General features: G+C 42.0%; 1 protein-coding gene across 7 annotated transcripts in view; it reads left to right on the top strand.

Annotated features, from left to right (window-relative positions):
• The first annotated feature begins 413 nt into the window (after positions 1–413).
• The window catches only part of BOD1L1 (biorientation of chromosomes in cell division 1 like 1), a 39,655-nt gene continuing 21,928 nt past the window's right edge, over positions 414–18,140 (top strand). For 4 of the 7 annotated variants that reach the window (XR_008745575.1, XR_008745576.1, XR_008745577.1 and 1 more), the window contains exons 1-10: positions 2,541–2,720; positions 3,172–3,296; positions 4,602–4,792; positions 5,990–6,601; positions 7,071–7,217; positions 8,436–8,605; positions 9,445–9,568; positions 9,930–10,074; positions 10,754–10,829; positions 11,718–17,868. Coding sequence is in view for 3 of the 7 variants with exons in the window: in XM_055794397.1 (XP_055650372.1) it covers positions 2,541–2,720; positions 3,172–3,296; positions 4,602–4,792; positions 5,990–6,601; positions 7,071–7,217; positions 8,436–8,605; positions 9,445–9,568; positions 9,930–10,074; positions 10,754–10,829; positions 11,718–17,868 (7,921 nt within the window). In the remaining 4 variants the exon portion in view is untranslated. Of the gene's footprint in view, positions 1,590–2,539; positions 2,721–3,171; positions 3,297–4,601; positions 4,793–5,989; positions 6,602–7,070; positions 7,218–8,435; positions 8,606–9,444; positions 9,569–9,929; positions 10,075–10,753; positions 10,830–11,717; positions 17,869–18,140 lie in introns of those variants that run through there. The other 3 variants (XM_055794397.1, XM_055794396.1, XM_013303779.3) reach the window with 2 other exon arrangements.

The raw sequence follows: 18,140 nt of genomic DNA, 5'->3' as shown, positions 1-18,140 counted from the left end.
GGATGAAACATGGGATAGTATGCAATTCAGAGCACAGAACAACCTTGTACATTCAGCTGCTAAATCAATTGGGGTACAGACTGCTTGTTGCAATAGTTTCAGACCCCTGGGCATAACTGATCCCCGATAGCCCTTAAATTCCCAAATCCCATTAACGGATTCCTGCCCCCTAGTATGCATCTTTCACAGTCCATTCATTAACATAGTCTGAGACAAAGGCCACAGATATTCCAGGTTGTCCATGACATCTTGTATGTTTAATGGTATACTGTCCTGTGAGGCAGGTATCTTGCTCGCACTGTTAAAATAATTTCTTTTCTCATTTTTCTGTACCACCCCTGATTGGGAGGAGGGAGGAGGAACCAAAATGGACATCTATCCACCCCCCGCCACTTCCTGCCCTCCCCCCCCCCCCCCAAAAAAAAAGGAAGTTGCAGTGCCTTTTCCTAACAAAAAATTTTGAAAATGGTAATTTCCCAGTAAAGTCTGCAATTTTTGTTCACTGTCACAGTAAGTCACACACTATTTCTAAAATTAGCAGGTGCATTTACTAAAATGATACCCTTCGCTTCTGCCCTTTCTTGCTTACTGCTACATGATCTTTAGTCAGCAGCAAAGGAACTTTTCTTCCATGAGAAGAGATGTAGAAGTCAGTATATCACATGTTTGGATATACCAGTAGGGGCTGTACCAAGCTCCAAGCTGCAGACTCCCCATCCCTCTTGAATTTCGTGCTTTAATCCTTCCAGGCATCTGTGTAGAAAATATGAAACTACAGAGAAGCTAGGTTTTTTTAATTACTCCAGTATCCAGAGATAAAAATCTCACAATACTTTTAAATACTTGTCAGATTTGTTTCCTTCTGTAGAATTTTAAATAGTCTAGGAGTACTTAGTTTACAATAGGAAAACTACAGTCAGGCTTTACACTTCTAACCTGCTTCTAAGTCTGCAATAACAATCCTGACACTCTTGCCGTTACAGTCAAACTGATTTTTAACACTTTTTGCAGAGGGAAATTCCTAATATTTGTAGTTGGACAAGATCTCCACTCATCATGCCACAACATGTGTGTAACCAAAACACTGTTACTCCCAAGTCCCTTTTCTTTTCTGTAAGCCAGTCATTCTTTCTCTTGAGTGTATTTTTACACGTCCTTTCATCCTTACCCATGCTGGGTAGGACAAGAGCTCAGCCACCTATGCAAGACACTGGAAAGCCAAACCACACCCAATAAGACAGTACTATCCCTCAGTCACTGTCCCAAGTATAATGAAATTAACTTCCCTATTTCCAGTTTTTTACTGCTTCCGGGTTCCTGTTTTAGTCATAACAGGTCAGCCTGCAAATTGCCAGCCCACAGCCTGCACTGAATTCGGCTTCAGACTGTGGAAACAGAAGACACTCAAGGAGCGAGGAGTGGTTAGTGCCACTGACAAGACTTCAGGACGGCACATTAAACGGTTGTGACTGAGAAAAACTAAAGAAGGCATGACAAAGCAAGTGGCAAACGAGTCAGCCTGAAAACATTTGCATTAGGAAAGGACGTAGGAACGCGCTGAAAGCCAAAGGAAACATGCTTCAACCCAAGTATGTTAAATGTCACCTCCCCAGGTGCCTCACCCAGGCCACTCGCGGCCCCGGGCAGGCTGAGGCAAGGCCCGGGTCCCCACACACAGGCCCGAGCCGCCCGCGGTCCTCGGGGGGGCGGCAGCGGCGCCCCCTGACGCAGAGGAGGGAGGGCCCGGGGCGGGCGAAGAGGAAGCGTCCGTGAGCCGCCACTCACAACTCCCGGGCGCCCTGAGGGGAGGCCGCCCGTCCCTCGCCGTCCGGCTCCCGTACAGCCCGCCGGCATCACCGCCCCGGGAGCCGCCCGGCCGGCCGCCCCGGCGACTAGCAGCCCGCAGCCCCGGCCCGACATCCCGCCCGCCGCCACGGACGGCCGCAGGCCCCGGCCCCGCCCCGCGCCTCAGGGAGGAAACGCGCGGTGCTGCCCCCACCATGATGGCGGCCAGCGCAGGAAGGGGCGGGCCGCGGGGCGGGGCTGTGGGGGCACGGCCGGGGAGCGCGGCAGCGGCGCGGCGCCGGGCGGCGGGCGGCGGGGGTGGCGGGCGACCCCGCGCTGCCCGCAGCGCCCAGCCGCGCCCGCGCCGCGCGGGGGGCTACCGGCGAGGCGGGTGGGGGCCGAGAGCCCACCGCGGCCGCCCCCCTGCCCCCCGCCCGCCGCCGTCGCCGCCGCCGCCGCGGGATCGGGGCCCCACTGGAGCGGGCCGCGAGCGGCTCCGCCCCCCTTCGTCCCCTTAAAGGGCCCGCGGCTGCTGCGCGCGGCTCCGCCAGTGCTCGCCCCGCGCCGATGGCGCCGCTCTCGGCGGCGGCGTCCCTGCTTCCCTTCTCGTCTCCCGGCGCTTCCTCCCTCCGTTCCCTTTCGCTTCCGGGGTCAGTGCTGCCGCGGCCGCTGCTCGGTAACAAGCCCCGTCCTGGGGTTCGGCCGGGAGAGCCGGTAGCCGTGCCCTGCGCAGGCCGCGCCGTCCCGCCGCCCCCATGGCCAGCAACCCCCAGCCGCCGCCGCCGCCCCCGCCGCCGCCCCCTCAGCAGCCGCCGCCGCTGCCGGGGGGCGGCGCGGCCGAGCCCGAGCTGGTCTCCATGATCGTCAACCACCTCAAGAGCCAGGGGCTCTTCGACCAGTTCCGCCGCGACTGCCTGGCCGACGTGGACACCAAGGTGGGGGCGGGCGGGCGCCGGTGGCTCTCCCCAGTCCCGGCACGTCAGTGGCAGGCCGGGAGCGGCGGGGCCGGGCCCGGGGGTGGCGGCGGGTTGCGGGGCGCTGCGCCCCGCTCTCGGGGGTGGCGAGCAGCCGCCTGGGCCCGCGCGGGGCTGCGGCTCGGCCCGTGGCACCGGGGCTCTTTGCAGCGACCCCGGGGCAGGGCTGGAGCCTGAGGGTTCGGCGGGGAGCGTGGGCCGGCCGGCGGCGCGGGCGCGCCGGGCTTTGCGGAGCGGTTTAGCCGTACGGGCGCCTGTAACAGGCCGAGGTCGCCGGGAAGGAGTGGGAGCGGCGGCGCCTTCAGTGCGTTGGGGGGGTCCGACGGGGCTCCCAGCTCCTCCACCCCGGCCATCGGGAGGCTAACTGAGTATCAAAACCCTCCTGTCCAACCTCTCTGTTGTTGCTTTTTAGCCTGCCTACCAGAATTTGAGACAGCGTGTTGACAACTTTGTTTCCAATCATTTGGCAACTCATACTTGGAGTCCTCATCTCAACAAGAACCAGCTGAGAAATAACATTAGGCAGCAGGTTCTCAAGTAAGTGGCAGCTTTGGGGTTTCTCTGTGTGAACGTGCTTGTGTACCCCGGTAGGCGACAGAGGCTCAAGGTAAAGTGTCCACTTTCTTCTCAGAAACTTCTGAAGGAGCTTTTTTTCAGCATTTAAATTGTGGTATTGTGTCAGATAGCAACTTGCCATCAGCATGAGTCAGAATTAGGCTACAAGTATTATTTTGTGTGATCCAAGTTGATGCAGTGGTGGAAAGCTTGCTTCTAACTGGGAATGTAACACCCTAGCTAAAATCTATCTTTACTATTTCTTTTAAAGGAGCTATTAATAAAATTGCCTGTATCAAGTTTTGAGCTAAGGAAAATCGACAGGATTTAACAAACACAGCTCTGCGGAGTACAAAGCTGAGGTCACCAAACAAGACACTGGACGTAAATTTGGCTAGACAGAGTTTTTTCAGAACTGCTGTTATGTCAAATTGATGTCCAACACTTAATCAGACGTTATGTTTTTTCATTAGGGTTTCTCTAGTTCTTCTTCTCAAAACTTTGAGTCATAAATATAAGGAAACTTTGTTAAAGTAGCATGAGTTTGGTCGCTAAATTCAGTCAGACAAGGAATTTGGGAATGAACTCAGTTATGCTGTAGTGGTGCTGTTGATCATTGTACTGAAGAACTGTCTTGTTTGGGAGGAAGGGAGCATTGGTTGTTGGGGGCTTTTTTTTAGTTCTTTTTAAAGAAGCAATGAGGACAAGAGGCAATATATGTCCCACAAAAGGTTACACAGCTCTAGAGCGAACCCATACATATAAAGCTCTCTATTTATTCAATTTTACTGAAGATTAAGGGTGTTCTATAAAGCCACAACACTCTGAGATGTCACACTGTATTGGGCAGAAAGTAACTTAGGGTGGTGATGACTGGTCTAGTAGTTGTTTGTCCCTCATGCCTTCCATAAATCATCTGTATGCCATGGGAGTTGATAACACCAAGTTTCTTCTTAATTTTTCCCACAAATGTCGCTTTTACAGGTAAGTAAGGTTTGTAGGCATAACCAGTAATGACATAACCACAGGCTGTTGTGTTAATTCCGTGCGTTTGGATTGCTGTGTTTCTCTGGCATTTAGGTTTTTTTCTTAGTTCATAAGGCATAGAAAGCGCTGCTGAAATACAGGCAGCTGGCTAAATACATGGCTGTAGTGGTGCTCAGGAAACGTTAATCCTTCGTTGGAGGCCCTAAGAGTGTTTACATCAGATCTAGATAAGCCTGTTTCATTAAGATGTTCTTGAAAAGTCATTTTCCTTATTTAAGTATTCATGTAACTTTGTTCCAGGTCTGGAATGTTGGAATCTGGAATTGACAGAATTATTTCTCAGGTTGTGGACCCAAAGATCAACCACACATTCAGACCTCAGGTGGAAAAAGCTGTCCATGAATTTTTAGCTACATTGAATCACAAAGAGGAGGCAGGCCCCAGTACAGCTCCAAGTGAAGAGAAAACAGATACTTCTGTTACAGTACAAGGTATTCTACCATTTCTCTGAGCAGTCTGTTAACAAATATTTGTTGAGAGAGCAGAAAGGTTGACTAGGTTTGCTGCTAGCACAGAATTGTTAGCCATCAGTGTTAGCCAGTTGAGCTCTAGGCAGTGTACCATACTACTTGCCTCTGTATAAAGGTAGAAGGAAAGAGAGATGTCACCATGTTATTCTGTCACTTCTGCTTGAGATTATAAAGGATCAGTTTACTGTAGGGAAAAAAGTTGGTCTCAGGGTTTGGCCCTCTGACTGGTACAGGATCGGATAAGACATAGCTGTAAGAGAAGGATGATTGAATTTTTTATGCATTGGTAGATTGGAAAAAAAAATACCTATTAAACAGTGACCTGTCAATGCAATTGGTGTGTGCAGTAAAACCTGAATGGCTAAGGTCCTTTCAGGATCTTAAATTCTGCTGTAAATCAGCCAATCTTTAGTTTGTTTATAAACACAGCACTTTACCTGTTTGTTTGTTGCCTGGTATTGACTTCTAAAGGCTCCTGCAGGTAATTGTCCATTCTTTCCCTTCCTAAGAGACTCCCAAGCAGTTCATCTATTTGTAACCAGACCCTTTATTTAAATCCTAACCCTTTTCCTGTGAGGCCCACTTCCTTTAAAGTAAGTGGGTTAACAAGCCAGCTGCAGCTCTTAGTGCTAGTCCAGTTAACTCTTTCCCATCCATCTTCATAGTTACTTCTAAGAGGATGGGAAAGTGGTAAGGTATTTCTGATAGTCCTGTTGTTATACAGGCACTATGCTGAGTCCATTTTCCCTGTCATTTATGGAGATACCAGAGGCATGAAATACAGACTTTCTGCTGTAGCGTTCTATACTGTGATTCTCCAGAGTCGTCATTGCATTTAGGGTGATGGTAAACTTGAACAAGGATTGCGTTCAGAACATCCTTCCCATTGACAGCCCCTGCATGCTTTAGCTGACTGTGTCACGGAGCAAAATGAGTCTCCAGTAGTCAGATCATAATTGCTGCAGAAATGTAACTTCTTGGGGGGGTTTTAAAATATTTTTTTAAACCAAATCTCTAAATGCAAAATTAGTAAAGCCTTTCAGATTATTTTAAATAGAGTAATTACTCTTTTTTTTCTTTCACTTGCTTAAAATTCTGTATGAACAGAATTACAGAAACTTAAATGAGCTAAAATAATTTTTTTTCTTACTATTCAAGGTGTGTCTGCTACAGCTCCTAGTGGAAATGTAGCTAGTGATGCAATGTCCATTTTGGAAACAATAACTTCTCTTAACCAAGAAGCAAGTGCTGCCAGGGCTTCAACAGAGAACTCAAATCCCAAGAACAACGACAAAGTTGTAAAAAGGCTCTCATCTCAGCAGAGTGTGGATGGTAGCACTGATAGAGAGAGAAATGGGGAGGACTTGCCAGACAGAGAGAAAGCAATTTGTGACCCTTCTGGAGAAGGGACTGAAACATTTGCAAAGTGTGAAGATTTAAATGAGCTTCCCTGCCAAACTGAAGAAATAAAAAATTCAGCAAAGGATACTAATAGTTTGACTTCTACAAGTAAAGAAATTCAACAGGAAAGTGAAGATCAAAAGAGTAAATTACTAGATAAATGTGACAAGAAACCAGACAGCAGTGAAAAAGGTGAGAGAAGAAAAGAAAAGAAGGAAAAACTCGATAAGAAGTCTGACCATTCAAAGAAAAGTGATGATACTATGAAGTCTAAAGAAGAAAAGCAAGCAAGAGAGTCTGAACCAGTGAAAGTGTTAGTTCCAGAAAAAAATAGCAATAAACATAAAACAGCTGAAAGCACTAAAGAAGGTATGGTGTGGGCAATCCTCTTCCTTGAAATACGGATATGGGGAGGGGGCATTAAGTGTATTCAGGAGTTGAATTGGAAGTAAATTTGGAATGTAGGTTCTCCTCTAGTTCTGGCCACAGCTAGGTCTTGGATAATCTCCCTTAGCTCAGGTACCCACACTAGGAATCAGACGAGCTTTGATTCCTCAGATGTGTGATTGGTCATCTGCAAGTTCTCTTTAACAATTCCAGCCTGCATTTAAAGTCTTTAGTTGTACCTCTGGGTGATTGTTGTTGGTGGTGGTTTGAGTAAACCAGAGTTAGCCTAATAACATTTTATTAAGGTGTTACACTTTTTTTTTTCCTTTCTTATTTCTTGTTCTTAAGGTAATTTTGTTTTCATTGGCAAAATCACTGTTTTGGTAAGAAAAGTTTCTGAAATACAGAGTGCTGCATTACAGCCCTTTGTTTCTATTTTTTCCTTTACAAGAAAATACATCAGTAGATTCAGATATGGATGTACTCAGTGACATCACTGTCAGCTCTGTCCATACCAGTGACCTTTCTTCCTTTGAAGAGGAGAGTGAAGAGGAGACTGTCGTGTCTGACAGCACTGAGGAGGGGGAGATCACATCAGGTGGTAAAATAATTAGATTGTTAAGTAGCAAGAAAGAAAATGCAATGCTTTTGTTAAGTGCATCATATAATAAATTGGATACTTTGCAGTATGTTTTATTGTACTTATAAATAAGAAGGAATTTGAATGTGGAATGGACAGTATTTGTGCAATTACGAAAGACAAGTAGTGGACATACTTTTTGAATATTTTTTCAATAGCTTGATGTATTCTAAGCATTGTAACTCCTATTTGTACTACAGTGTTTCTTAGGCAAGAAAAACCACTTAAGTGACAGATGTGTCACTTCCCTATGGATTTTTTTCCCCTCCCTTCTGCTATGAATTTAGTATAACATTGGAATGCTGGGTTACCGTTCTTGGGCTCTTGTCTAGAGCAGAGCTTAGACTCCAAATTCTGTGGATATGTGGCTTTTGCTGTTATAAGACTTTCCACTTCATAATACAGAGTGCCTTCGTACCTGAATGAGTTGTCTCTAATATGCTGTGAGCTTATCTTTTCTGCTTTAAAAATATTATTTAGAAGCATTGTATTACTTGCACATTCTCTGGCTTTGGTGTTACCTTGAAACACGATATGTTGCATTCAGCTATGACTAAAAGATTTGTGAAATTAAAACGTACTTTAAGTATATTTCAGGGTTATAAATAAATAGTACAGTGTGGAGCACAAGTGTTTTCACTTTATTTCTAATAATCCTGATAAAACCAAAATAGATGTATTTGGTTTTACTTGAATAATACTTAAATGAATATAAACAATAATGTGTTTTATGTATATATTTCAGTAAACCTACCTAGTTTTTATGTACTCAAATATTGTACAGGGGTTTTGTGGTGTAGGGAAGAAGCTTAATTTAATACATAGTAGAAACTATGTTCTAACTTCTTATGTGGTGTTAACTACTAAATACTATATGTACAAAGGCAACATGATTACAAGCAAGAGGGTAAGCCTAATTGTTGTATCCCAGTTTATTGCGGGGTTTGTATTTTGTTATTTTTTGGCTGAATGGTGTGCATGAACACATTAATATACCTTTCAGCTTTTCATAATCTAGTGATATTTTGATGTTAAATGGTTTAATTTTTTAACTGTTTATGTTTTTAGAATATATAATTGTTAATGTGCTTTGAGTAGCTTTGTTTTCTAAAAAGTTATGTTGAAAGCACTGTCCCAATTTATCAATATCTCTATACTTTGCTAACCTTTCTTCAGATGAAGAAGAGAAAAACAGTCAAAGTAAGACAAAGCCTCATGCTAATGAGCTGAGAGATGGGAAAGCCAAGCCTGTTCGTCATGCTTATGTTCGCAAGCCTTTCTTGTACTCCAAATACTTCAGTGATTCTGATGATGAACGAACTGTAGAGCAACGCCGTCAGTCCATTGTAAGTGTAGATTGTGTTACTGCTTGCATTCTGGCTCCTTAAACATTTTAGCACAGAAATCCTATTTCTCATTTGTTGGTGTTTTGTGAGTGGGAGTCTTCTGTGTCTTCTCGCTGCTTTTTGGGTTTTTGTTTTGTTTTAAACCTTGTGTTACAGCTGCCCCTCCTTCAGACTTCCGCCGAATGTTGCATGATCTGCTCTCCAGTGAAGGCACTCCACAATTTGGGTGGAAAAAGTAGCCTATTATCTACCTGCAGCTTGTCTTCAGCGGGGTTTTGTATAGTTCAGGCTTGTGTTGACTGCTGCAGGCTACTTCATCACATCATCTCTTTACAAATGTAGTTCTTGCTGTCTATGAAATCAGTAGTTTCTAGCATGTCTGCAGTCGTCAAGAATGAAAAGAGAGGATTAAGCATGTTCACTATGTTCTGTGGAAGAAGGACCAGCACACAGAATAGGGAGCAGCAGTTCTTTTAGGTGTTTTTCCTTTGGCTAAGTCTGTATTCTTTTATAGTTATATACACAGTATGTATGTATTAAATTATATATATTATATCTAAGTAAAATAAAACCCAAGATACATTCTTTGAGTAGGTATCATAGCCTGAGTCTGGTGTTAAGCAGCAATGAAACTCTGGAACTCAGCTAATTCCAATTCACAGAAGTATTAGAGGATTCCATTAACTTTTATATAATGATTTTTGAGGGCTATTTATTTTTTAGTTTGCCTCAAGCTACACTGTTCTGTTTTCTTTGGCTTTTAGACATACACATGTAGTCAAAGAATTCTCTTTGACCCAATGATAAATTAATTGTTTTCCTTGGTTTTGTATCTTGAGGCCAAAGAAAAAGAAGAGAGACTTCTAAGAAGACAAATTAACAGAGAGAGACTTGAAGAAAAACGGAAACAGAAGGCTGCAGAAAAAACAAAATCTCTAAAAACTGGAAATCAAAATGCTAAAGGTATGAGAAATACAACATTAGCCCCTGCCACCCTGCTCTCACTCACTATCTCTGGGGGAAAAACATTCAGCTTAAAATATTGGTAATATGTTTCTACTCATTTCCCTTAAAAACCCAACATTTCAACAGTGATGTAACAGAAAAATGTATAATGCAAATTACTCATACAGAGTTCCATAGCTTCACTTTTGCGTGTATCTTTTTATATATCATTGCATTGCCTAAACACAATGAATACCTGTATACATTAGTTTTCTCTGCTACACGTTAGTGTTCTCTGTACTGCTTTCAGTCACGTTTATAGCTGAAAGAATAATACAATGACACGCTTATGTATTTCACCGTTTGTGTATTATTTTAGGAAAAAGTGGCTTGAACTTAGAAGAATCTTCATCAAGAGGTCTTGAGTCAAAAGCTACTGGTACCAGCATTAAGGAAGTGCTTAAAGAACAGAAATTTTTAGAAAAAAAAGTAGCCTTGAGCAGAAAAAGAAAGAGAGATTCAAGGTATTCATCTATTTGCTCAAAAGGAATTAAACCTTTGAATATTCATTTTTGCAGATTGAAATGGTTCTCCTCAACTTTGCAGTTAGCCTTACCCATTTTAACAATTTCCTTATGAAATATTCACATCATTTTGTTACTAGTAAGCATGAAGTTCAGGCAGAAAATCAAATTATAGCCACTTAAATAAGTTACAGCTCAGACTGCAGTAGCAGCCTTTGTGGATTTTCACACACAGAATGGTAATAAAGGCATGAGCATGGAGAGCATTAGATGTTGTGCATCTAATATGTAAGTCAACTTGGCTTGGTCTTTAAATTGTTGTTTTGCACAGATGCATGCATGTGTATGTGTCTGTCTACGTACAGGTATATATGGGGCAAGGAGAGCTCTTATCCATTTTACGGGGACAATTGTAGTACTAACGTTGGCATACTAATATTCTCAGCTTTAAGACGCTGATGTCCAGAGGATATCTTTGAAGTTGGTACATGTAATTTTCCAAGAGAAAAAAGCTTGGACATATTAGCTGGTCAAAAGCTGAGTGATCATGTTCCATTTCAGTATTCTTAGTGGGCATTTCTGTCTGCCCTTCAGCTTTAAAAGCAGAAGGTTTATAAACTAATGTTGGGCTGATATCAATTTTTCTTTTTTTTTTTAATTGTCCAAATACCTGTTTCAGGCATGCTGAAGATGGCTGCAGAAAGAAATGTGATCCATCTGAAGAAGACTCTAAAGAGGTGCAAAAGACAAACGAGGTATGTGTCTCAAATACAAACCTTTTGATCTTCCTTTTTAATTGTAATAGTACTTGTTGATATATCCATACCAAACTGCATAGTATTGCATTCGTTCTCATGAATTACTTTTTTCCTGTGAGTACTTTCCGTTGCATTAGTGATCTGGTATTGCTGTAGTAATGTTTTCTGAGTTCCAGTAGCTGCTAGAATATACAGTCTGGTTTTGGTGGTGATGTCTGTTATAGCGGAACGCAAGATACAGTTTAAGCTCTATTCTGTGAAGCTTGTTGTGTTTGTAAAAAGAGCAAAGTGTGTCTTGCATGCAAAGGCTTGAGGAGCTTGAGCTATTTAAACTTCTCACTGGGAAGTTAAAAGAAAATGAATGTAGTCCAAACACTAAAGGAAAGAGAATTTTTATGTTGGAAGTTCTTATTGCTAGCAACATTATTAACAAATAAAAAGTGGTAGTTGGAAGTTCAAATGGAAGTCTCGACTTATCTTTTGTGAGTTTTTGGGTGGCGTTTGCTTTTGTATTCTTTTGGTTATTTTTCTAAACAGCATAATGGCTGTTTAACTTATGGAGTACTTGAAGTTGTGATTGTCCATTTTTGAAATCCATTTAAATAATTTTAGAAAGAAAAATCACTTTATAAAGAAAAGATATGCAAGTTTAAACAAACAGCTTAAGGTTAACATCTGTTTCTTTGGGTTTTCCCACAATGGCAGATAATTGAAATGAAAATAGCAAGTTTCATTTTCTTACTATATTTCAGGTGCATTTTCATTGCAGTGTAAAGTGTATTCTCTGATGTATTGTTTTTATGGAGAGTTTGCCCTTTGTTTGGTGATGTAGTGAAGGAACTATGTAACATTTGCTTAAATATATATAAAAATTTTCTTTTGTAGACTTGTGAAAAAAATTCCTCCAAAGATTTGAAGCATAATCATGGGAAAAGTGATATCTCTAAACAGCTTCGAAGACTTTCAGAATTGGTGCATTCAACTGAGGAAAGCAAAAGTGATTCTAAAGCAGAAAAAGAACATAAAAGAAAAACCTCCACCTCTCTTCAGGCTGAAGGAGTCCAGCAGGACAGTGAAACAAGGGATCCAAAAAAGCAACTGGATAGAGCAGAAGTCAATACTGAAGAACTACAGAAGCAGAAATCCATATGTAAAAATGAAAAACACCCTAGAAAAGATAGTGACACAGAAGTTCAACATATGAGAAATGCTGCCAAAAAAGAAGCCAAATCTTACAGAGATAAAAATGAAAAGGAAAGAACTGCTTTGGAAGATAAACTTCCTTTAAGGCACAAATATAAAGGAGACAGTATTCACAAATCAAGTGAAGATGTTGAACTCCATTCATTTGAGAGAAGTTTGAAAGGAGAGGATAGTGGTCAGAAACATAATCAACAAATAAAGGTTTCCTCAGATGACAAATCTGAAAGAAAAAGTAAACACAGAAGTGAACGGAAAATATCAGTAACAGGAAAAGATGGAAAAACTGTTTCTGAATCAACCTTAAGAGCTGAAGAATCACTGCGTAAGGAAAATAAAAAAGACAGACATCTCTCAACAGAAAAATCAAAAGCAGAATACAAGTCCAAAAGGTCCCTGAGTGATTCTAGGCCACAAAAGGATTCCCTAAGTGCCTCAAAGCAGCTTGCTTCTGCATCACACAGAAGGAGCGAAAGCTACTCAGAAGATAAACATGAAATAGAATCAGCTAACTCTGATTGTAATTTGAAACAAGAAGATGGCATTCATAAAGATAGACGAAGATCTAAGAGCCTTGTAGAAGACAAGATTTTGTTAAAGTCTAAGTCAAAGAGTCATACTAATAGTAAGCAATTCAAAGCATCTGAAACAGAATTACAGGAAAATTTAACAAAACAAGAGACTGGTCAGAAACTAGACAAAGATAAGAGCATGGAAGAGAATGATTCAGATAAGCAACACAAATCTAAGAATGAAGACAAAGTTTTTGAGGAGGGTGGTGCTGAGTTTGAACTTGTAAGTGGCACACAATCAACTCAGGGATCACAAAAAGACTTTAGTCACAAAGTTAAGTTGCATTCTGGAGAAAGAGGTTCTATAAAAGAGAAATACAGAGGTGATAAAGACTTAAGCAATTCCAAACTAGAAAGAAGGCTCTCTGCTGAAGGTCACAAAAGCAGAAACCTAAAGCATAGCAACAAGGAAATAAAGAAGAAGGAAGAGAGTATCAAATTGGAAGATAAAGATATTAAAGAAATGGATAGTGGGCATGAGAAAGTATTGAGTGTCACAGTAGCAATGGATAAAAAACAAAGTAAGAAGATACCCTATGAAAACAGAAAAGGCAGTATACTGAACCAAGATTTACTTGGAGAGGAAAAGCAATCAGCTAGTACAACTGAAAGCAGTCATGCTCCAACCCCTCAGAAGTCAGGCATGCATAATGACAACTCGCATTCTGGTCATGAGGAAGAGCTGATGGAACTTGACTTGAAACAACCAAAAGCACAGGAATCATCTAACACTGAAGGAAAAAACATTCAAAACTCACTCCAAACCACAGGTGCTGAGTATGCAGCAAAAGACAAAGTGTCTCTCTCTATTTCAGATATTGAATTAAAGCACAGCTTGGCAGATCCTAAAGATTGTGAATCGCAGTTTCTGCCTGCAGCTGAAAAAACTGTTAAACAAGAAGATATCAGTAATAAACAAGTTGGTGCCTTAGACACTTTGTCCAGACAAGCTTCCATGGATCAAGGACCCAATAAACCAGGGACTTATAAAATGAGTGTTTTATATGAAACACGTGGTAGAATCTTACTAAATGTTCCCAGTGAGGATCAAGCTTCAGAAGACAGCAGAAAACCAAAGAATTTTAAAACTGTGATAAATTCTAATTCAGATGATGTTCCTGTAGCAATTAATTCTTCCAGAGAAGATGCTGCTGATGCAAAGTCCATGGATATGGACATCTCTGATTTTACGGATTCATTGGGTGGTATGTCTAGAGAATGCCATAATTCAGATGGGACTTCTTTATTTGAAGGTACTTTCATTTTGAAGAATGATGCAGCACAGATTGTATACATGGAGCAACAGGGTAGTGCAGTGCTGAGTTCTGTCATGAAAGATGATAGTGACAACACCACTGTGACAAACAGTATAGGAAAAGGTAACAACATGCTCCGGCCTGATGAACAGGTAATGGAAGACAGTACAGCTAGGTTACCTAGTCAGGAAGATTATGATGAAGCAGCAAAGTTAGAAAGCACTCGGGGAAGTGAGTTGAAAATAAAAGAGGAAAACTTGGTGACTGACATAACTGAAGATTGTAGAGATGTAACAACAAAAGAACAACTCCAAAAAAGAAAAGAGGGAGAGTGCTTGGATACATATCCTTCCACAAAGGGAGAAAGAAGCACAATGATGGATAATGTGGAAAAGAGTGAGGTGCATGATACTGATGATATGATACAGTCTTCCTCTGTGTTGGTGCCTGACAGAGTTCCTGAGGAAACAGTCAAAGGCTCAGTTGTAGCCAGTGGGCAAGAAGGGAATAGTGTGATTGGTATGGAAGATAAAAATGAAAGCAATGCAGTAGGTACCAGTGCAGGAAGTAGTGAACTTTGTTTGTTGTACAGCAGCCTACAAACAACTCCAGCCACTGTGATAGGAACTAGCACAGAAAAGATCATTGAGAGCACTGTAATGGCCACTAGTACAGGAGAAGAAAGAGCTGAAGGTGCGTCACGTTCTGAAAAGGACAGTGATGCTACAACAACTTGCTCAGAAGAGAGTGAAGTGACAGTAATCTGTACAAGCATAGAAGCTGATGAAGGTTTCACAACAGGCATATGGGTAAAAAGTAGTGAGGGCAGCAGTTTCATCACAGGAGCAGATATTGGTGAGTGTACTGTTGCAGCAGCTGAAGAAGGTGGCGGCAGTGTTGTCACTGAAGGATTGGCAGAAAGTGAAAGTTTCCTAACAAGTACAGAAGGAGAAGAAATTGGTGACTGTACCATGGTTGATGCAGAAGAAAGTAGTAAGAATTTAGTCAATGCAAGCGGAGTTGAAATTGAAGACAGTGTGAATAGTGCTGGGGCGGAAGAAAAAGATGATGCTGTGACTAGCGCAGGCTCTGAAGAAAAGCGAAAGGCCTCAATTTGTGTAGATACAGGCAAACTTGAAAGTTCTGTATCCTGCTTAGGTGAAGTTGAGAGTGATGGAGCTGTAACTAGTGCAGGGACGGAAACAGGTGAAGGATCAACAAGTGGAGACAGTTCAGGTCAATTTAGGGGCAGTGTGAGATCTGGCCAAGTAAAAGAACACGAAGGTACTGTGACTTGCACAGGTACAGAAGAAAGAAGTCATAACTTCATCATCTGCTCAGTGACTGGTACAGATGCCCAGGGAGAAAGCACTGTAACTGGTGCATGTATTGCGATGGTCACAAACAACAGTGCCACAACTGGAACTAGTGGTGACAAATCTGAGGATACTGTGAATGGTGAAAGTGCCGTGACCAGCACAGGCATAACTCCAGAAGATGATGCTGAAATTTCAGTAGTCTGCACAGGGCTGGAAGACAGTAACGAGGGGTTTGCAGTTTGTTTAGAAGCTGAAAAATGTGAAAGTCTAATGGACAGTACAAGGGCAAAGGAAGAAGCCGGTATCACCACAGTCAGTGTAGGGCCATGTGATGATGAAGGTTTTGTGACTAGCACAGGCTCAAAAGAAGAGGATGAAGAAGGTGAGGGCATTGTGACCAGTACAGGAAGAGGAAATGAAGAAAATGAGCATGCTTCTACTTGTACAGGAATGGAAAGTGAAAATGCACTGCTTTGTATAGGTGCAGAAGAAGGTGAAAGTTCAATTATCTGCATAGTTGCTGAACAAATGGAAGCAGAGTCAGGAATGGCTGGCACAAATACAAATAAGCTTACTGTTGACAGCATGACAAGTGCAGAAAAAGAAGCTAATTGTGGTACAAACTGCAAAAATGATAAAGGGATTGTTGAAAGCAGTGTAACCAGTGCAAGTGCTGCAGATGAGGGTGCCTTGGCTGTGCATATAGGAAAACAGGGAGGTACCTTGATTCCCTTAGATGCTGAGGAATGTGAGGCTCCCATGACTAGTGCTATGGCAGTGCAAGATAAGAGTCAGTCTGGTGCTGAAAACAAACATGAGAATGTCATGACTTCCTTTGACAGCAGAGAACTTGATGCCTCTATAAGTAGCGCAGTTCCAAAGGAAGATGAGAATTCTCGTATTCCTGGTGACAGAGAAGAAAAAGTAAAAGGTGATATCATATCTACCAGTACAGTGGAAGAAAGTGATGCTCCCTTACATTCAGCCATGGATGCTGAGGAAGGTCCACTTGCTGTTGCAAGAGCAAATGAAAGTGGGGAAAGCTCCATGATCTTAATAGATACTGAAGACACAGAGGTGCCTATGCCCAGTACAGCTGCAGAGTTTAAGGAGTGTGTACATACTTTTGGCAATAAGCAGGAGAAAGATGAGTGCACTATGATTTCCACCAGTATTGTGGAAGAGTTTGAGGCTCCTATGTCAAGTGCTGCTATTGAATATGATGGTCAGCTCCCTGCTGTGAAAACAGAAGAAATAAATGAGAATGCTATGGTTTCTATAGATATGGAAGTATATGAGGTTCCCATGCCAAGTGAATCCAGTGCAGGAGGAGATAATGATGATGAAAGTCACCCAACTGCTAGTGGTAAGGAAGAAAAAGATGAGTGTGCTATGATTTCCACAAGTGTTGTGGAGGAACAAGTAATCCTAATGTCAGGTGAAGTCACAGAAGAGGCAATTCAACATATGTCAGACGCAGAGTCAAAAAATGAAACAGTAATGATATCTACAAGTACAGCAGAATGTTTTGAAGCTCCTATGTCTAGTGTAGCTATGCAAGATGAAAACAAACTCACTGCTTCAGAAACAGAAGGAAGATACGAAGCTGCTATGATCACTACAAGCATGACGGAAGAATGTGAGATAGTCCTGATCAGTGCAGCACCACAAGCTGAAAGTCAGCTCATCGTTGCAGAAGGAGATGAAGATGCCATTATCTCTCCAAATGCATCAGAGGAATGTAAGATTGTGGAGACCACTGCAACTGTAGATGAACAGTTTGGACTATCTGCTTTCAATGCAGATGCAAAAAGCAAAGGTTCTGTGATTATTGTGGGAGAATGTGGAGCTCCTGTGCTGAGGGTTGCCACCAACAGTGAAGATCAACACACTGCTTCAAGTATAGGAGATAAAGAGGAAGGGGCAGTGATCACTCTGAGCACAATGGAAGAATGTGATAGTCTCTTCACTTTTACAGTCATAGAAGAAAGTCAACTTGCTGCTGAGAGTCCAGAAGTAAAAGACAAGAGTGAGGAAATTTTTAATACTGCTAACCAGATTGAATGCATCCTGTCAACTACAGGTCCAGATAAAAGCAGTAATGCTTTGCTTGTCATTGGTAGAGAGAACGAAACCCAGGAGAGTGGTGTGAGGGGAGAATCGGCAGCATCTCAGACAGTAGGGAGTGAAATCACAGAAACAGATGAAAATTCTGTGAACCTCATGAGTGTAGATGAAGCCCTTTGTCTGGAGATTAGTACAGAGACTACTGTGAGTCCAAGTCCTTCCTCGGAGGCAAGTGAGGATGATGAGCAAAATGAAGAAGTTTTGCATGAGGATGTTGCTTCAGAACTCTCCTGTATGATTTCAGAAGCAGCAGTAGAGAGTGAAACTCTAAGGAATGTAAACTATAAATTTAATTCAAACTTGCTTTTAGAAAGTGATTTTTCTGAAATAAGGACTCCCCTGCCTAGGGCACAGGCTCTTTCCTTGGTTTCTGCAAATGAAGTGACTGTAAATACCAACCATGGTGAAGTGACAATAGAAGCAGAATTAGGGGAAAAAAGTGACTTTCCTTTGTTGCATGTAGAAGAACTATATGGCAGCGATGATAAAACAAACTTGGTCAAAATAAATGATATTGGAATTGAAGTTACTTTTCAAAGCAGTAATGCAACCTTGAATTCAGGTGAGGATTTCTTTTTTTTTTTTTTTTTTTTTTACTCCAGTTTATAAGCTGTCATAAATCAATGCATTTTACCATTATTATAGTTAGAAATAACTTGCACTGTTCAAATATACCTGATTTCTTTGTTGGTTGCAAAATAGCTATTAATGTATTTAAGAATTGGTGACAAGTATTTAAATAAGCATGTGATTCTGGGATTGTAGGAGTGACTGAACACAATTATCTGAGGTATGTTGGAAAAGAATTAAATGCTACTAGAGTACAAAAATTCT

This window comes from Falco peregrinus, chromosome 2 (genome assembly GCF_023634155.1).
Source record: "Falco peregrinus isolate bFalPer1 chromosome 2, bFalPer1.pri, whole genome shotgun sequence".
NCBI classification, from domain to species: domain Eukaryota; kingdom Metazoa; phylum Chordata; class Aves; order Falconiformes; family Falconidae; genus Falco; species Falco peregrinus.
Note: the sequence above shows the minus strand (reverse complement) of the source record. Positions and strands in the feature narration are given on the sequence as shown.